The sequence below is a fragment of the Opisthocomus hoazin genome, chromosome 9 (genome assembly GCF_030867145.1).
Source record: "Opisthocomus hoazin isolate bOpiHoa1 chromosome 9, bOpiHoa1.hap1, whole genome shotgun sequence".
In the NCBI taxonomy this organism is placed as follows: Eukaryota; Metazoa; Chordata; class Aves; order Opisthocomiformes; family Opisthocomidae; genus Opisthocomus; species Opisthocomus hoazin.
This window is the reverse complement of record NC_134422.1, coordinates 38140762-38161389: the sequence shown is the minus strand read 5'-3', so window position 1 is coordinate 38161389 and position 20628 is coordinate 38140762. Positions and strand designations below refer to the sequence as shown.

The 20628-nt window shown below is 39.9% G+C and overlaps 1 protein-coding gene across 10 annotated transcripts in view; it reads right to left on the bottom strand.

Annotated features, from left to right (window-relative positions):
- Window positions 1-20628, bottom strand: part of PCNT (pericentrin) — a 94906-nt gene that overhangs the window by 53859 nt on the left and 20419 nt on the right. For 8 of the 10 annotated variants that reach the window (XM_075429698.1, XM_075429700.1, XM_075429703.1 and 5 more), the window contains exons 13-24: window positions 18921-19057; window positions 18289-18400; window positions 16570-16602; window positions 15065-15329; window positions 14700-14787; window positions 13200-13416; window positions 11532-11770; window positions 9035-9510; window positions 7173-7749; window positions 5809-6042; window positions 3970-4134; window positions 1150-1296 (exon numbers count right to left, since the gene is read on the bottom strand). In XM_075429698.1, the coding sequence (XP_075285813.1) occupies window positions 1150-1296; window positions 3970-4134; window positions 5809-6042; window positions 7173-7749; window positions 9035-9510; window positions 11532-11770; window positions 13200-13416; window positions 14700-14787; window positions 15065-15329; window positions 16570-16602; window positions 18289-18400; window positions 18921-19057 (2690 nt within the window). The remainder of the gene's footprint in view (window positions 1-1149; window positions 1297-3969; window positions 4135-5808; window positions 6043-7172; window positions 7750-9034; window positions 9511-11531; window positions 11771-13199; window positions 13417-14699; window positions 14788-15064; window positions 15330-16569; window positions 16603-18288; window positions 18401-18920; window positions 19058-20628) is intronic. The other 2 variants (XM_075429705.1, XM_075429707.1) reach the window with 1 other exon arrangement.

The following is a 20628-nucleotide window of genomic DNA, read 5'->3' as shown; positions in this document are numbered from 1 at the left end:
CATCATCAATGCCAGTCATCTTTCTTCTTTGCTTTATAAGCTCTGCTTGAAAACCAATTTCTAGAAAAATGTCTTCTCTCCTCATGTATATATGTTCAGAGGACACCTCCATCCCATTAAAATATAAATAAAATACATATAAGTGAGTAAATACCCACCCCAAGCCCTAGATTTTGCTGTCAAAAATATCAGTTCTATTTTGTTAGAAACTGTGTCATAAGTAAGCCAACGTATTAGTCAAAATTTCTATCTGGGAGGAACTGCAAGGAAAGAAAAGCATTCCACTCCTGTGCCAGTTTTTTCACCCCGCACCAAATCCTGTATGAAGAGCAGGAGACAATAATGCTTTTCTTCCAGTAGGGAAATTGAGTATTATTCCCAGTTTTCGCACTAAACATAAAGGCCTAACAGAACAGTCTAATATACCAAACTTGTATTTTGGTCAGAGCTTCCTGAATTGTGAGAGAAATCATAAACGTATTCTTTTGTTTTATCTTCTATTTTGAAAACTCAAAGCTATTATTTTAATCATTGAAAAAGAATTTGACTTTTCTAAACTCCCTGATGAAAACAGATACCTTTATAAAGCTGTTTCTCTAAAGCTTTCTGGGTAACCTAGCTTCAACCTAGGTATTTGCTTTACAGGAGGCATAAAATTTCATTCTGTTTGGCAAACAAATACTATCTTTGCCTTCATTCTGTTTGGCAAACAAACACTATCTTTGCCTCTTCCAGATCCAAACTTCCCATTTGCCTGTCCTACGTCCTCCGAGTTATAGGTCAGTTGGCCTAACAAAAGCTACTGGAGCACTATTTTCTTGACAAAAAAAAACATGATAGATACAGATGGCATCAATACACAGACAACAAAAAGGCAAACATCTAATCTTCTCTTATAGAGCAGTTTTCATCTCCCTGAGAAATGGCTGAAGACCAGTTTTCAAGCCGATACCCAGTTTCAATTTCCACGTTACTGCTGTAGCAGTCCAACTAACAGAGTCCCTCATACATCACACCTTGAAAACTAGCGATCATAAGAATTCTGTACACACTCCCTCTGTATACATCTTGAGAACGGTTTGAGCACTGTGCTAAAACACAACCACCAACACACATTTAAAATCAAGGTTTAAAATATTTTCCACGCACCTGGATAATTATTGCGGCTTTGTCCTGCAACTGGGTTGATAACATCTCCTGCTCCTTTTGGTGAGCAGCCTGTGCTTTCTCCCTCTCCTGAATCAACAGCTGCTCCTTGTCATGTAGTGATGCCTTTTTTTCAGCTTCAAATTCATCCTGCGGCAGTCACATATACTTTCATTTAGAGAGGGAGGAACCAACCCCAAAAAACCCACAACCAAAATCCTCCCCTCCTTTTTTTTTTTTCCATTTAAATGTGCACACCTTACCTCTCAGATTAACTAGCAGTAACTTACATAGTTAACACCCCAATAAAAATGATGCTGAAACTATGATTTAAAAATAGTTAAGTAGGTAAATAAACTATCTGAATGTGCCGAGACCTGGCTCATTTCAGACTGCTGAGATAGTGATGAGGGACAGAAAACGGATGGATAAGCCAAGACATGGATGAACAGAAACCACTTTAAGCAACTGCAAATAGTACAACACGCATAGTACTGAGTTCCACACAGGAGGAGTGATTTACCAGAAAAAAATGCAAATCTACAAGGTACATTTGCATGGCTAAATTATCTAGAAGCTATGAAATTGGACCTCACTTCCCTCAGAGCACTCTAAAGCGCTCTAAAGGAAGGGATTATCAAACATCCCCTACTCCTGCATCGGCAAATAAGGGAGGTGAAACAAGGTCCTGGGATCCCTCCCCAAAGAGGCTAAAAGGAGTCTTAATCAGTAATTGTTTCTGCAACACCAGGACTGGGAAATGACTCTTCTCGATCACTGTATTAAAAAAATTGTGCGATTTGATCTATGAACACCAAGACACAAAGGTGATAGCTGCCTCTTTTATTATTGATAAATCCAGTTTTTCCCCAGAGCATGAAATAAGACTTCAGAGTAGAACATATGTCATCATCTGAGCTGCCCTGGAGCCTTTGGGGAAGACTCAGCCAGCCCTCGCACCGAGTAGACTCAAACAGCAGAGCAGCAGTTAGCAAGATGCCAATGAACAGACACACAGGAGTACAGCAAACTTGTGGACAAAGTCTTTGTAGCAGCCTGCCCATCCTTCTCAGAAGCTGTGCATCCATCAGAAGAGTATGTCAGACTGCAGAAAGGAACTCTGAACACCTAAATTCTGCTAGGGGAGGCAGGGGAGAAGAAAGCAGGGAAATTGGCTGGCATAAAGACAACCCCGTAAAAGAGCAGGGGGGAAGTAGGCAGGGGAAGGCTCATTGTAAAAACCTGTATCAGACTATGATGCAGCTCAGCCTGACATTGCAAAGAGATCCAGTCAGTCTCTTCTGGGACAAAACACTGGTCACATTAACTGGAAGTTAATGAGCAAAAACCCCCAGAGACAGCTGTACTAGCAGCAGAATTACCCCTGGCAAAAGTCAGCAAAAAGAGAGGTGTCCCCATTGTGTCCCCAGTGCTAACTAAAGCACCTAGGCAGCACAGGAGAGAAAAGCAGGAATCACTTCTGGGGCATACGCACAACAGTCAGCCCAGCCCCAGCTCCTGTGGACGGAAGGCCGGGGTTCAGCTGAGGACAGCGATGCCAAATATACCTCCAGCAGCTTTGCAGGACACACGTGTGTCCTCTGTTTCAAAAGACAGCTGCACCAGACCGAGCGAGGTCAGAGAACAGCCAGGACTCCACAGTGGGCCAGAGGCGGGAAAGAGGAGAAATTTTCTGTGCATCTGCAGCATCCAGTTCTAGAGGTTTGCACAACGGTTCAGAAGAGTCCCACCTCTGGCTGGAGCACTGACAGGAACAGGAAAGATCTGTTGAAATCTCCCAAGGAGAAGCAAATAAGGAAAGGGTAACTCATCTAATTTATTTGTGCTCAACCAGTTGAGCTCAGCACATGCTCAGTATAGCGATAGCTCCAAGAGGAATATAAGCACTGCTCTCAGTGTGTTGGCGAGTCTCCCTTTCTCTTTGGACACAGGATATGTCTTCTCCATTCATTTAGTGGCTTGACATGTGCTTGTCACCTAACCAATGAAGACATTTTGCACAAGGCTCAGAAGATGATAGGCGATTACTGTATCGTACATGATTGTATAGGAATGGCCTCGAGTTGCATCAGGGGAGGTTTAGATCGGATATTAGGAAAAATTTCTTTACTGAAAGAGTGGTCAGGCATTGGAACAGACTGCCCCAGGGAGGTGGTGGAGTCACCAGCCCTGGAGGCGTTCAAAAAACATGTAGATGTGGCACTTCAGGACATGGTTTAGCAGGCATGGTGGTGTTGGGGTGACGGTTGGACTTGATCTTAGAGGTCTTTTCCAACCTTAATGATTCTATGAGGTCAAACAAAGACAATTTTCAGGGATAAGCATCTTGAAGATGCTCATCAACATGAAAGCTTGGAAGACAGATGATGAACCCAAGAAAGCAGAAATGAAGAATAACTAAAAAAATATCTCCTGTGCGAAGTGCTCACTGTCACCACACACCTTGCTGAAAGCTTATGTAACACTGAACATTTTTTGCCATATATATACACAAGTGCAGTAGACAAGGAATGATAGGCCAAGGGCATAGTCTTCGCAGACACCAAGAGAAAAAAAAGTTTCAAATGACAAACTGAACATAAACATATGCAAGGACTGTGCTTAGCTATATAGTACACAAATACTTTCCACTCTTTGTTTGTTTTGTTTGAAGGGCACCGTTTCACATCCAGTTCAGGATTTTAAGACAACCCTGTAGTAAATAACAGCTGCTTACAAAACACCGCAACGTTTCCAATATTGCTTTTTCAGAAAAACATGCTACCAGCACATGCTCTGAAGTTCACTTTCATCAGACCCTACCTTCAGCTGCGCAATCTGCTGCTCAAGCAGTACCTCCGACTGACACTTCAGCAGCTCAATCTCTTCCTGGAACTGAAGCTGCTGCTTCAGTTTTACCTCCTCAAACTGAGCCAGAAGAGCTGTCCGCACAGTTTCTACTTCAGAGGCCGATGCAGAAGCGTACATCTGCAGACAAGTAATACAAAATATTTTAGCCAGTGTTATAATTATGGAAAAAATAAAACCAAACCAAAACAAAACAAACCAAACCATCAAGCTCAGCCAAATTCTTATGAGTATTTTTACAATAGTTCTCTCCAATCCTCAAGGTCACACAGAGCTGCTATCTATCATCGTGCTGACTAAAGAGAAAAGTTACAAAAATAGGCACAAAACAACAAGGCATTAGGTACCATGTATCTCCTGTATTCATGAGACCATCAGGTCAGACTAATTGTCTTTCCAACAGACGTTTGCCTAAGAGAAATTCAGAGAAATAAGGAAGAAAGAAGGGGAGAGAAACACAAGGAGAGCATACTTGGTTGAAATGTGATTTCTCTTGTTCAAATGGGATTAAACATTACACAGCTAGATTTAGTGCAATTATCCTATGAGATACAAAGAAGTGCATCAACAATACCAGAGAAAGGTTTAGGGGGTTTTTTTGTCATTTATGTTTGTTTCTTTTTCTATTATCCTCGCTAAAAAGAGTCACTCTAGTCATCAGACTAGAGAGAACTCCTGTTTCTAGGACGAAGGGCTTAAAAATGTAATAATCATGAGAACTTCCCACAAAACTAACTTCCCAGGCAAGCTATTCATCCAAAAGTAAAGAGAGTTTGCAACGCACTCCAGCCAGCTGGAAACCACTACCAGCTCTAAAGCCTGACAGCCCAAAAGAACACAGGGGATCTCCTCAGACCCAAGAGGTTTTTGTGGGGTGCACCATGTAATACAAAAGGTACAGCAGTGACTAGGGGGTTACTTGGCATGCTATCCAATTTTCAGATTAGTAAGTGAAAAAGCAAAAGTAAGCTACATTTTAACATATGTTATTTGGTTATAGCTGGATAAAGCTTATTTTGTTTGTGACTTCTCCTAACACACCAATGTAATAATGCAGAAAAGTGAAAAGTCTTGATCGTTTGTGGCTGCTTGCATCAACAGAAGTCAGATTGTATAAAAGACTGAGTAAGGAGAACATCCCATTCCATTTCAATGTTTAAAGAGAACTTAGTGCAGACGATCAGATTTCTAGCCTTCCCTATGGAAGTAAACATCATCAAGCTTACACATAAACATTCCCAGCAAGAAGAAATAGTAAAGCTTTAAGGGCAACTGGGAAGATTTCGAAACCTCACTGAGAAAACATGTTTGGAAAAGTATTACCTACTATAATTTCTCTAAGAAAAGAAGAAATAGAGGTTAGTAAAGGTTGTTCACTTACAAAAGCCTGAAGTGAGCAGTTACTTTCCACAAATGGTTAATAACCTAATTTATTGCCTATTAATTTTCTATCAAAATGGCAGCTTTAAAGTTTTGAATTAAATACAGCAGGAACTCAGAAGAAAGCCAGCCCATTTCCCCCCTCCTCCGTCCATCCCAGTAAAGAGAACACTACAAACATGGATTTAAATTTTAAAAATCCATGCTAATACACATATACGAATCCTTTAAAACCTTTTAGATAAAGCAAGGCTTGAAAATGTTTACTTTGTCTCTTCTTATTTACTGGCACTATTAGAAAAGAATCCAAAAAGCATCTAGATATACAGCCTTACTCGCAAGTTTAATCAAATTGAATTTATTTTAACAGAAAGTATGGATTATTTTGGGTTTAGGTACTAGCAACATTCTGACCTCTTGCTCATGTTCATGCTGTGCTTTTAGTTTCCCCAGTTCTTTTTCCAGCTCCCTGGAGTATTCTTCCTTATGTTTCTTGATTTCTGCCTCATGAAGATCCTGAAGTTCTTGGAGTGCTTTTCTATGCTTTTCCTCCATACGCAATACTTCCTCACGTAATATATCGAGGGCCAGACGTTTTTCTTCTTCCAGCAACTTCCTTTGATTTTGAAGAGCTGTGTTCAGATCATCCTGTGTAAGCATCAATTTAAAAAAGGGGAGAAAAAAGTAAGTACAAATATTTTTGTAACCCATTTGTCAAGCATGTGTCCTACTATATCAAGCCTTTTTAAATAAACACAAACAATACTGCCTCATGAATGATGAGCACACATACCTATGCACACTGTCTGTATCATTGAAATGGGTTTATTTTTCTTACCTAGTAAAAAGTTTTGTAAATCCCCTACTTTTTCCTTTATCTATGACAGCACTCCCCATCAGCACGATCTTCAGCTTTTGCTTTTTGAAGTTCTTCACATTAAAGAACAATTAAAATGTTGATTTAAGATTGGTCAGCGAAAATGGGACAGAACAAAAATACATCCCTTTCCTCCCCCCAAGACCGTCCTCTTAGCCTTTGCGGGGACACCAAAAACATAATCATCAGTTTGGGAACTGGGCATGGGGACAGACAAGTCTGAAAAAACAGTATGTTTCTCTCTGGAAGGCTCTGAAGTTTTAGCAATGAGCTAAGCCTTCTTATCTCTGACTTGGAAGTCTTGGGATCATTTCTTACCCACCTGAAGTCTACAAAAGCTCAAACCTCGGCCCTATCAAGAGTAACGCTATGGACTTCTGTTAAAGGCTCTAAGACGAGACCTGCTCACCCACAACCTGCTCCCAAAATTCTATCCAGAATCTTTAGAGATACCGTTCTTCTACTCTTCCCCTTGAGGCTGTGCCATTAGGGAGGGATCTTTAGACTGCTAGAGATATAGCTTAACCTACAGAATTACCTCTACTTTGTTCTAATCACTTCTGATGAATTACATGGTAACTTTATCGGGCAGAGAAGCTCTGAGCCACAACATGGAGACCCTCCAATCTGAATTCTGTAAAAAATATTTCCCTCATTTGTACCTTTTCTACACACTGAGATAGAAAACCCATTAGTCTGAGCATTCAGGGTGGGGGAGCAACAGATAGACTTAATTTTCATCTCAGTTTTCCATTTCAGCTCACAATATAGTTACACACAAGTGTTAGTGCTGGCACAAATGAGTTTTTAGAAATACAACCCCAAGAACAAGAGAGAAGGTGATCCCACATAACGTACCATGAAATTTTACCTTCTTTGCCAAGTTTTCTTTCCGACTCACCTTATGAGCTGCTTCTGCTTCAACAGCCATGGTTTTAAGTTTTTCCACATGAGCAGTAGCTAGCTCAATTTTCAAATTATTTTGGGAAAGCTGAAGTTCTTCGGCATGCTTTAATTTCAACATCTCTATCTCCTGAACCAAGCAGGCTTGATCCATTTTATCCTTTTCAAGGAGCTGTTCCGTGTGCTGCAGCTGTAGCTTTTCAAGAGCCTGACTGTGTTCATCTCTTATATTCTGAATTTCAGATAGGTAGGACGACTCCAAGGAATCCAGATTTGATAGGTGTTTAGCCTCGAGCTCATCAATCTGTGCCTGATGCTTTCTCTGTAGTTCAGCAACACAAGCTTCAAGCTGAACCTGCTGTTTACTTTCCAGTGTAGATTTAAGTGTCTCGATTTCAGCTTGGTGCTTTGTCTGAAACTGAGCTGTAAGAGTCATAATCTGCTGCTTATGCTTCTCCTGTAGCTGCTGACTTTGGAGTTCCAGCTCATCAACATGTTTCTTTCTCAGCTCTTGGAGAAGAATCTCTTGCTCCGTTGTGAATTTCTGAGTCATAGCTTTGTGCTCCTCCATAAACCTGTATTATTTCCAAGAAAATTAACAGAATATTGTCAAAAAGGCACTGTTGTGTTTATTTTTAAATTGAAATAATAAAAATCAAAGAAAAATAAATAGGCCTTACTCAGTCTCCATAAATTTTACCTTATGTTTCAATCACAGAACTAATTCAAAAAGCAAGCCACAACGATGATTTCATAGCCAATGAAAGGTTTATGCAATGTCATTTGGTAACATCTGTTATCACCAGGTAGACTGGCACCCCTATTAAATTACTCGCTAATAGAGAGCAGCACACAAACATTGTTCACTGTCTTTATGAGAAAGTAGTGCCATATGAGAGCATCTAGGACATGCATTGTCTACATCTCAAATGTGCTGTCTGCAAGTAAACAAACTATCATAAGACACATCTCTAAAAAGCCATGGTTAAGACAGAGACATAAAACCACCATGGAAGCGTATATGGGATACTTGGGGGCTCCTCCAAACTCATCTCAGCTCTGTGAGGTCTGCTTAAAGCTTGATGCAGAAAATTTAGTATCTGAAGTGCTGCGATTTCCTGTAATCATTAACTATATTATTTTTGGATACAGACACCAATAATTAAAAAGTGATTGGGTATTTAAAGGCTAAGTTCCTGCTTTCAGTGTTTTCTTACTGCAATTACGTCCCTAATCTTCCTCTGTGAGTGTATGTTTGGGGAGGAAAGAAGGGATAAATTTGAAGCAATGCATGCAAATACAAACATGCAGTTGAGTATTTCATTTAATACACTTAAAACAGCAGGGGCAGGAAGGGAAGAAAAAATTGAGCAGCTACAACCTTTACGTCTAATCAGAACAGAAGAATACCATATGTGGCCCATCAACCTCAGCATTCACTGGATAACACAAGCTTCATTCAGCAGGAAAAACTTGCTCAAATTATTTTAATTGTTTGAAAACACTTGAAAAAATTCAGAGAATTTTTCCACTTACAGGTCCTGTAACACCTTGCCTTCTCCAAGCCTAGTATGTGATTTTTAGCTGTGTTGTGTTCTTAACTGTAACAGGCAGAACTAGAGTACACCTCATTTGATTTGGTAGACTAAACTAAATGCATTTATATGAAGCAAAATTCTATAGTAAACCATAATGGACAGCATTACTGTTCCTTGGCAGAGTAAGCTTTACATATAAAATTCAGCTGGTGCCATCAAGTGACAAACCTAACTCACTACCACTCCTTAATTTTAAATTAAGGAAAGTCAATAACACTGACTGAATTAGTAAGTGAAAGTGCTCAAATACTCAGGGACTGACTTGTTTTGTGCTTCCATAAGTTTCAGTGCACATTCTTCCTGCAGACAAAGCGTGGCCTTTTCCATTTCTTTTGCCATGAGCGCTTTGGCTGCCTGCAGGTCGCTGTCAAATTGCTCCTGAGATTTCTGCATAGCCTGTGCGCTTGCCAGGCTGTCCTCTAGATGCTGCAGGTTGTTTTGCTGCTCTTTCACCAGCTTCTCCAATTCTAGAATTCTGGCAGCTTGCTGATCTTGAAGCTGACTCATTTCAGCTTCACGAAGTTCAAACTCCTTTTGTAAGCTCTGCTTCTCAGACTCCGCTCTGTCTTGCAGTTCTACACGCAACAACGATAACTTCTCTTCTGCTTGGATTCTCTGGTCCTCGCTTTCACATTTCCATTTCTTCTCTTTTTCTTTGTACATAGTCTCTATTTTCTGGACTTCTTCTCTGGCTTCCCTTAATTTATTCTGGTGATCCTCAGCAATTTTATATTTTACCTGTGAACACAGTTATTAAAAAATGCATAAAATACCAAAACCAAACTGAAGTGCATGAAGTGAACGTTGTCAGGCATTTAAGGTCTTGGAGCAAGTCAGTTCTTCCAGTGAAGTCACCCTTCCAATTAAAAGTAAGGCTGAAAAGTCAGTTTATAGGTACTTGACTTCAACGCACTATTAATAATTAATTGAAGTAGGGAAGGTAAGAAAAAAATTAAGGCAACATTCTAGAATTAATGTGGTACTCTATGTTGTTTTCCCTTGGGGCCACTTCAGGAGTTCAAATTAAGGCAACATTCTAGAATTAATGTGGTACTCTATGTTGTTTTCCCTTGGGGCCACTTCAGGAGTTCAACCTATAAAGCTAGAGACACCTTATATATTTATACTGGGCATAATCAAAAATCTCTTTTAAACCTCTCCTCTCCTTTTATGCTCCAGTAGTACTTTATATGCAGCGTCCAAGTCTGTGACAAGGACAGTTCTCGTACGTGGCATAAAAGCAACATAAAAAGCATGTAGCATAAAAACAGAAGCCAAAGCATCAAATGATTGCTCAATGACCAAAGACAAAAAAGACTCTAAAAACACACTAGGGGTAAACAGGTAATCAAATAAATAGTAAACTAAAGAAACAACAGGGTCACCTCTTAAAAGGAAATTAAAAACTAATAAGAGATCACATGGGAGCATCACTATGAAGTATACTCTTTAGTTTTCACTTCGAAGTTTTGTTCTGAAAAAATATTTCAGCATTCACTTACGTTACAAGCTAAATGAAGTGGAAGGAAAGCAAAGCAACCACCCCAGATTTTGATTAACACAATCCATGAAACGTTCTGGGAGGCACACTGGAAATAGAAAGGCAATCAAGGAAACTGGTTCACTGTTTCTGAGAGTGAGAGATCAGAAAACAGACAAAACCTAGATTTCTAAACAGCGGATCAGCACGCGGTGCAGGCTCACTTCAAACACCGCATTCTGTACATGCTTATCTTACCCAGCCAGCAGTGCCACAAACAAGATCCTGCAGGTGGTAGGAGTAAATTAGCAGTATTGAAAGCTTCCCTGCTAGAAGCTTCAGGTGAGTCTCCACGTTGTCTACAAACAATCTGCAAACAATCTGTTTTCCCTATCCTTCTCCACCAGTTTGTAAGTCTGGAAAAAGGATACACACACCTATCTCTCTTTAAAAAGGGAGGAAAGGAGGACTTGAGAAATGAGAGCTTCATCCATCTACTTCTCATAAGCGTTCAGGTATCGGAACAAATTCGACAATGAATTAACATCCAATCTAAGTTCCTCCTCAGATGGGACAGCTGATTTAACTGCTAAGAGGGAAGGTGCCAGGTACGATTCTTTCAACTCCAAGACTTTGATGGTGAAAGCATAAGAGCTACACCAAAGCAAAGTAAAAGCAGAAATGTGTTGTCCGATTCTTTCTTCTTCCCCCCCCAAAAATGGTCTGAAAAATTACTTCTGATTCTTTGCTTCAAAAGACAGTCCTATGAAACCCAGAAATTTCTTGGAGGGGACCCATTCAGCAGAGGCATTTCTTCTATCTGCCACAGTGCTTTCTGCTGAATTCTGCGTTACCACATGACAGGACGCAAGCGCACCGTGTTACTTTCGCACCGGGACACTTCGATGTGCTGCAGGGAGATGGTCAGGATGAGGACCTCTTGTACGTGCCTGCATTGGAGCGGCCTACGTATGCTTGACCCACATCAATATAAAAGGCCGACTGGATCAACCCCTGAAGCACCTGCCTTCCCGCACTATCTCTGCTCTTAAAGAAAAGTTCACCTGCAGAGAAACTAAGCGTTTAACATGAAAATGCTCTGAACTTCAGACTCGTATTCCCATATTTGTGTGTATCCATGCAAGCCCATCTAAAGCTGAAGCTACTGTCACTAAGCTAGGCACATTTCAAGATAAGTGCTGCTTCTACCTTCCTTGGCCTTCTCCACGGACCTGAGCTTGCTCAACTCCATACAAAGCAGTACTGTAATATGAGTTACCTTCTCCATTTCCTCTTTCAGATGCTTTTCATTCTGCACAGAAAAATCTTTTTGTTTGGTAATCTCTTCCTTCAAATGTTTTATTTCTTCCAAAAGCTCTGCAATACGCTGTTTCTCAGAGTGGAGAAGAGAGAGCCTAGCTTTGTGCTCTTCCTCCAGCACAGACACTCGCTCAGCCACCTCCATTTCAACTTGACGTGCTGCATCTTGAGCACTCTGTAGGCGCAGTTTGGTGATTTCTGAAAAGATAAAAATAAAAAAGACATTTTGGAATTTATTTTCCTTTTAGCAAGTCCTACTACCGCACAGAAATAAAGCTGAACATTGTCAGCTGTGCAGTTTATCAGTAGCCATACTGACTACCAACCAACAAGAATCCCTTATCAGGATAATTTTGTACTCTGTTCCGCTTTATCCCACCTTTGAAATTTATCAGTATCTCACACAAAATTATGGAGAAGGATCATGAAACCTGTGACGGGGCCTCGCTCCTATCAGCAACAGGCACAGGATCTGACTTGCTTTTTGCACAATGTAATGGCAGATTTATGCAAATTTTATCTCCTCTTTCGCACATACTACTTACATAAGGCATACCCCCAAAAAGCAGATGGGACAAACCTCTAAACATTCTAATTAGAGCAGTTTTGATATACTGCCTAGTATTAAAAGTAAATAAATGAAGATAAAAATATAACTGCAAATTAAAAAAACTTGCACTGATCCTTTTAACAAATATAGAGTGGAATACAGTTATAGCGTGTTATATGGCTAACTGTAGGTTATGGATGGCGAGTTCAAATGTCTGTGTACCATACCATGCTCCCAGAAGGAGGCTGCAGATACAAGAACTACCATGATCCCTTACCTGCACCTCAGTGATACATGCATTTCATACTGAACCACTACAAGGCAGTACATTTCTATAAGTTACAATTCCAAGAGAAGCAGCAACTGGTCAGAAATTACATAATCCCATGATCACACAGGAAGTCTTCTTAAATTTAGCCATAAGAGGAACTTTAACCTGAACCCTACAGCAAAAAGATACCTTTTACAAATTCTGCTCCCCATAAATATTTCCCTCTTTGTTCAAAAAAATTTATCCCAATATGTATGCTAACTAGTTGGCAAACACAGGAGGAAAAAGAAATATTAATCTTAAATGAGCAGAGAACTATCAAACTCACAAAAGGCACACAGGCAAAACAGGCATGGAACACAGAAGTGGGTCTACGCTATGGAACAGAGTGAGAACTGACCCTATTTCATAAGAATACAAGAGACCTTTAACATAGCTGACAGACAACACTAAGAAATTTTCAAATAAATATTAATTCAGGAATTGACAGTGCCCTTCTAGGCATCAAGAATGGAAACCTAATCAACTCCTCCTAGCAACCGCTCCACAGTTGTAGTAGGTTTCACTACAGAATGATCAACTTCCGGTCACCGCATCTTTGGAAGTGCAACTCAACATGCCCATAAAAGTCAAAAAGCAAAGTGTTCGATGCCAGGGATTAACATGTTTTAAGTGTTCCCTACAGTTTAGAGCAAACTAATAACAAACTGAAAACTTCTTCAGATAAGCCTTTAAATATTTAAAGAAAAATATAAGCCACATAAGCAGCTTACCGTTTTACTTCCCAGCCTGTCAGCTCATCTTACCTTTAATATGTTCTTCTGAAAGTCGGGCACGGAGCTGCTCAAGTTCTAAACAATGCTTTCTCTTCATTTCCTCTATTTCTGTTATATATTTGTCTGACAGATCCATCTTCATTTTCATTAAGTCCTCCTTATATTGAAGTGCAAGGGAAGACCTTAGGGAATCTAATTCATGCCTGTGTTGTTCTTTAAGTTGTACCTGCAAACAGGCAAGTGCTTCCTACATAAGAAATGGGTTAGAGAGACATCTTCAGCTTTGAAGAAACCACGCTTTCAATGACAGTACTACATGAATTGCACCATAATGCACCTGCTTGACACATACGTACATACATATATATATCTCTATATACATCTATGGTTTCCAAAACCCCTGCTGGTTTTGCTTTGTTCCTGCCACTCCATCTGCTATGAGAGCAGCGGAGCCCCTCAAAGCAGAATCATAGAATCATTTTGGTTGGAAAAGACCTTTAAGATCATCGGAGTCCAACCATAAACCTAACACTGCCAGGTCCACCACTAAACCATGTCCCTAAGTGTTGTCTTGGCCTACTCTGAATAGGGAAAAAGGGCAAGTAAGAACAAAATAGTCTCAAAAAAAATCTGGATATTTGAACCTTTCAAGTAGAAAAACAAAAAAGTAGATACACTCTGGAACCATGTCACACGACAGATTCGAGCTTCAGGAGTTGTTTTGAAAATATAATAGAGGGGGAAGTCCCACACACATCTGGGTAGAGAAACTATCAACTCTCAACATTGAGGTGACACACCCCCCCCCCCCCAGAACTCAGAGGTCATTACCCTGAGTATGAATGCAGTTTCATATTCTTCTAGGTAACAAATAGCAGCAAGAAAAAAGGGCATGATGTGTACATTTCTCATTTATAACTACTAAGGTTTTTGTGTGATTTACTAATAAAATGGAGCTCATGCCGTCTTGAGTATGTCTTGTCTGCTTGTCCTTTCCTCACTAAAAAAAAAAATACTACTTTTTATAGTTTTAAAATAGAATTATAAAGCCAAAAAAAGAAAATCCCTTTTTGAAACTCTTAGTTAACTTCAAGTAAGTCGAGCAAAGAAGTCAAGAACTTAAAGTACCACAAGGTACATGAAAATAGATGCATAAACAGAACAGGGACCAAATCCACATCTCCACTTTTAAAGAACAGACAGCTATAAAAGGCACAATTACTACAGAATCTATAGAGAGGAGAAACACCATGAATTCTGCACTTGTGTGGAAGAGCTTTGATAAGCTCCTTACTAGGCACGGGATAACCCAAGGAGAGGACGCAAGATCACAGAATATCGTGTTTTGTCTGTTCTGCTAGTCTGAGAACTACTTAAAGTTGGTAATTTACAATATGCTTGTCAGAAATAATTAAGCCTTAATAAATGTCTCAAATTAAGTAACTTTTTGCTAAGACCTGGGAATCAGACATCAGTTTTCATACAGGTCACATCATGAATAGTAGAACTTCAATATATCAAACATCTTACCTGATGTTGTTCCAGCTGCTGATTTAGCTGACGAAGCATATCCCTCCTCTCTCTTTCAGCAGTGTCTTCAAAAACTGCAACAGAAGAACTGAGAAAAGGGTTTTAAAGTTTCAGATTGTAACATGTGTCACAAATTAAGTTAAATGAACTTGCTGACTTACAACGTAGTACTGAACATGGGCACAGAGCAACTATAAGCACTGCTCAGGACTGCACACTCGGGACTTCCATCACTGTGTTTCTAACTACAGATCACCTAATGCCCAATTCCAATATATTTAGATGCTAACAATCTTTTACATTAAAAAAATTAAAATGGATGCATGCTGTCATAGCTTGAGATGAAAGGAAAAGGAATAGATCACCTGATGTCCCCTGCTTGATCTTGACTCACTTCCAACTCTGACAGTGAATATTCCTTCAGTTCTTGCAGTCTCTGATGCAGCAAAGTCAATTCTTCTCTGTAGTTTTCTTCAGCGACTCTTAACTTCTTCTCAAAATAAAGTCTCAGTTGTTCCAATTCAGTTTCATGCTCACTTTTTCTTTGCTGCCGCTGCTGTTCAAATTCTTCTTTCAAACGCTCTATTTCTTCCACCCGTGATGCACGAGCCAGGAGTTGCTCTTTCAGCTCTGGAACAGAGGCAAAACCAAACACAAGTACTCAGAAGCACGTATCTTTTGGCTAAGTCATTCTGTGAGTCATTCAGCCATATTTCAGTCACTGAGATAGCAGTAAAATGTTATCCCACAAGCTACATAAAAAAATGAACTTCTGAAAGATGAAACATTCCTTCCTCGGAAGACACTAAAACCATGTTCTCCATTTACACTGCATTCAGAGAAACCATCCTCACGACAAGAATCAAAACTATGAGCAGACTGCTAGCCCTCCTCGTGTCCTTGTGCTTCAGGTCCAGGCCAATGACATGCAGAGTCCTGCAACATCACTTAATCCTCACACCTGCTTGCTTTGTTGTAGCAGAGGCTGAATTCAGTGAATTAAAAATAACCATCCAACAACAACAAAAAAAAAGAATGCAGCAGAAAATAGTGCTCAAGGCTGGTTCAGCAAGCCATCCTCCTTTCAGGGAGTGAGCGCAATGGCCAGCACTGCGGTGCATTCATGAACTCTGAGAGCTTTCTTCCCCACGTTTTGTATTAAAAAAGCAGTAATGTATCAGGAAGGGAAAAGGTAGGGGGAAAAAAAGGACAAAAACCATGAGAGGGAATTAAAAAAGTTTCCCAGATGTCTTAGATTCCCAGGCGACTTCAGTTAGCTGAAGCCCCATAGGGTCAGCTGAAGATGGAACTGTATTTCCAGAAGAAAGAACCCAGAGAAAAGCAGATGCTAATGTTACACAAGAAGAGAAAATTCAGAAACATTCATGGAAACAGAGGATGCCACACAGCAAGCAACATGGCTGACTGTCACAGCGTATTTTTGTGCAGCAACCCAGAAAATGCCCACTTCATCTAAAAAATTCTCACAACAAACATGCAAACGGAAAGAATAAAAGAATTAAGTACATGGCTGAAGCCTGCAGTTGCATGGGGACCAGAAGAATCAAGTGACAAGCAGGGACCAGTAACACCACCAACGGGACAGACAAGTGAAGCCCAATATGGTATGGGTATGTTTTGCCTAACCAGCAAAGTCTGCCAGCACAAAATTAACCCAGAAAAGCATTTAACAGTTTTGAACTCTTACATCAGACCAGCGATCCCATCATACAGCTGCTATGGTTTGAATCCACCACCGCAAGTCCTCAAACCAACACAAATGCATTGTCAAACAGTCACTTGGGTGAAAAAAAAGCAGCATAAAACAAAACACCTTTAAGAGCTCACACACCAAAAGAGATATCCTCACCTGGACCATGGGCTTGCTTTCTGGTCTCACCATCTCAAGCAAGATGAAGAAGAAACAGAAAAAGTCCAAAGAACGGGAATGGGAGTGATTAGAAACATGGAAAGACATTTGAAAGGTTAATAAACATTAGTGCTACAGAGAGGAGATATAAGAAATCCACCAAATTCTATAAAGTGCTATCTGCTATAATTCTGTAATACCAAAAAAGAGATCTGAAAAAGTCAAGGTAAAGTCTAAGTAGAAAAATTATTTATTCAATTTATGACCGAAAAAGCCTAACAAAAAACCTACCCTCACAAAACCCTATTATGTAACTGTAAATAGCTTTTGAAATATTATTTAGAAAACATGAAATTGTATTTAAAACAAAAGGCAAATGTAACATGCTACTGCTGCTGGGGTAGCCAAAAAAACCCACCACCTAATGTTACAGTCTCAATACAAGGTGAGCACACATAGTCAAGGTTAACCATGGTCTCTAGCTTTTTTATTTTTCCCAAAATTTCTTCTTTCATGTATTACACATCTGTTTGTACACACATACACATCCAAGACATGTTCTGCTTCATTTCAACCAAAAAAGTGTGTCATCTTCAATCACTAGACTGTAAAGTTGACTGTTTTAATACATCTAAATCTTGAAACAGATATCCCAAGATATATAAAGCATACAATGTGAGATTCCAGCTAGTCATTATTTTTTCCTCAAGCTCTAAAACTTTTTCATAAGTTTAATGCAGACAGACATAATATTAATTAAAAAAAAAACACCAACAAAAAAACACAACAACAAAAACCCCCAAACTGTTTGGGTTAATTGCTATGCACAATGTTTTCCTTTTATTTTGATTTTAGGGTTTAGGGAAATTGTTTATGTTTTAAACAGAAGCACCGCTATGGAAAAAGGAGGTCATTTTTAGCCTTATAGGAAAACAACATTATCATTCATTCTGATTTCAGAAGTATCACCCGAATGTTGTTATTTTATTTTTTAAATGGAGAGATCTTTAACCCGGGGCTTTTCTGTACTTAAGAAATAAAAGCCTTTCAGAAGATGGTGAATCTCCATTTTGAGTGTCAATGAAAAAGCATTTTCTTTAACTCACCTCAAACCTGCAAGGGGAAAAAAAGCCATTTCTACCTCAAGATCTAACCTAATTACAGTTTTAAAACATTTCTGCCTTTTTTTTTTTTAAGCAGTCTGATCTCTTAATTATCGCCAAATAAATGAAAATAGCCACAATAAACTACTCAAAGTCACAAACTAAGCAGTGAGCTTTACTGCCTTCCTACAATTAACAGTTTTCTCAATTGAATACATACACACTTCCATATTGAGCACAAATCGAAGCATGTTACTGCATTGACCAGCATTTTCTCCAATTCTTAAATACATTATACTTAATTTGACATTACAATGAAAAATGTTTGTTTTCCATTAAAGACTTTTATGAGGTGCAGAATGAAATGGGAAGGCAAAGGAAAACAGCTGAGGCAAGCTTTTCCCCACAGCCATACCGTGCTTTTTGGCATTGCAGAGCCAGCTACTCATCTGATTCACCTCGCACTTCAGAAACAGATCTCTAGGGTACAACCTACTGACACTCCCGTGACCTACCTGCGTGTTTCTGGTACACAGTTAGAAGTATTTCATGTCAATAATGCATAATTGTATATGAAGAAGATGCAAAAACCAAAATGTGTCAGTTTTGAACATACCACATAGCTCTTGCCGATTTGCTCGGGTACTATCAAGCTGAGACCAAAGCTGCCTGATTTCTTCTTGTGACCGAGCCTCGAGTTCTTCATGCATGACACGAAGTTTCTCCAGCTATGAAGGCATGTTAAAAAAAAAAAAAAAAAGCGCAAATTTTTAAACAATTTTGTTCTAATTGCTTATTTTATATGCAACAGACAGCTCTGTCCGAAATAGGCGGTAACACTTAGTGACAGCCAGGCTCTCAGCTGCTGACCCAGGCAACAGAAACACTGAGTAGTGCTTAACTGTTAGAACCACTCCTCTAAGAGAGGGGAATTTGTTCCTGATACCATATTTATCACTGGCAAAAATAAAGTATTAGCTAGATAAAAACAAAAAACAAGAGACCAAAAATTCAGTATATAAACACAGAGGAAGAAACAGCACCAAATGGCACAAAGGCAATTGCATTCAGAAGATTCTGAAGCACTACAGGAAATCCCAGAGTATTTACCTACTTCATGACATGCATTTTAGTTTTTCAATAAAATCCCTAAACATAAACAAGTCACCCAAATGATATGTATATGGTCTCGTTTTGTTACGTAGAGAGAAATGAATCACTAGAAAAGAGTAAAGATATCTTATTTACCTCTTTCTGAAGGTTCTGTTCGTTTTCTTGGCTTTTCACCTTCATATCTTCTAGAAGTTTGTTATGTTCAGCCTGCAGCTCGTCTTGTAATTTTGTAATGGCTAATTGATGTTGCTTCTCCAATTCTACACATTTCACTAAAATTAAAAATGACTTCTGTTATACCACCATCCTGGTTACTGACTAACCTGTACAACTTCTGTGCAACTACAATACAAATGTATGTCTCTAGACTAGAATGCTAGCTTAAAGGGAATCACAAAAATACCTGAATAGTAAAGTATTTGAAAGTCAAACGTTTCCACGCAGAGCTTCCTAGTTCTCCACAGCCCACACTGTTAGCCAAGAGGTAAACAACAGCAGTGGCAGAGGGATAAGCATTTGCTCTCTGCATACATGAACAAGCGTCCTGAACTAGAAGCACATACCCTTGTAGCAAGGAATCAAGTATTTCTTCACAGCCTACAAACACAGAATTTCTCCTACGACCGCACTCAGTAGCAGGCAGTAGAAGAGAGAAACAGGCAGGACTGGGAAAGCTCATGCCAAGTACACTCTGCCTTGGCGCCGAGCACTCTCTGAATCCTGCAGACTTGCTACTACCTCATGTGGTCAACAAGTCGTGACCTGCCCAGGAAGAACCTGCAATCAAGTGACTGCACTTCAGCCACAGTGAGCTGCAAGAGGGGCACGTTATCCTCACAGAATGGACCTTAGCGATACAGGTTCGGGGAGATCTAGTAAGGCCAGTGCTGGCTGGGAAGAACAAGCCATTGCTACAAACACATGCTCATGGCAGCCAAAGGCGAGCCAAACACTGTGAAAGCATCCGGCCCTTGCCAGATTGAAAAGGCTGCTCTTCACTCCGTGGCCTCAAGTTATGTCAAGGGAGGTTTAGATTGGATATTAGGAAAAATTTCCTCACTGAAAGAGTTGTGAAGCATTGGAACAGGCTACCCAAGGAAGTGGTGGAGTCAGTGTCCCTGGAGGTGTTCAAAAACATGTAGATGTGGCACTTCAGGACATGGCTGAGCAGACATGGCAGTGTTGAGGTGACAGTTGGACTTGCTGATCTTGGAGATCTTTTCCAACCTTAACGATTCTATGATTCACTTCTCAAACCTGCTCTCTTTGACTGCCAGCCAGCATCATCCAGTACCTTTAACATTGCATTTCCATTTTTCTGAAGACTGCATTATTTCTCACGTCTCTCACCTGCACGGTGCCTCAGAGGCTAGGCAGCCTGACCAGCTAGCTCTTTTCACAGCACGCCACGTCACGGCTCCTTTTCATGCCACCACTTACAGCAAATCCAACACTATTGTGCTAGTCAACCACCATCTTTAAAACCGTGTCAGGTTTTTGAGACCTACACAAACTCTTCCAAGTCCTCTTATCTGCACCTCAGCAAAAGACATAAACTGATGTACCCACTAGGTACTCATCCAGATTTCATTTTTCAAGTTAATGAAAGCTCCAATTACAGTAGTCTCAAAAACAGAATACTTCCAGAACACTATTTCCTACTGTTCCACCAAGCTTTAACTATTCACAATCCAACCCCATTTTATTTTGTTAGAAGCAGCTTCTACTGATATTAACTGGAATTTTGCTTAAGGGACTGCCAAAGCCTGTTTTCAGCTGGAAGCAAAACAGCACCTCCCTTCAATATACATGAAGGAAAACCTAGTCCATCTCATATTCTGTG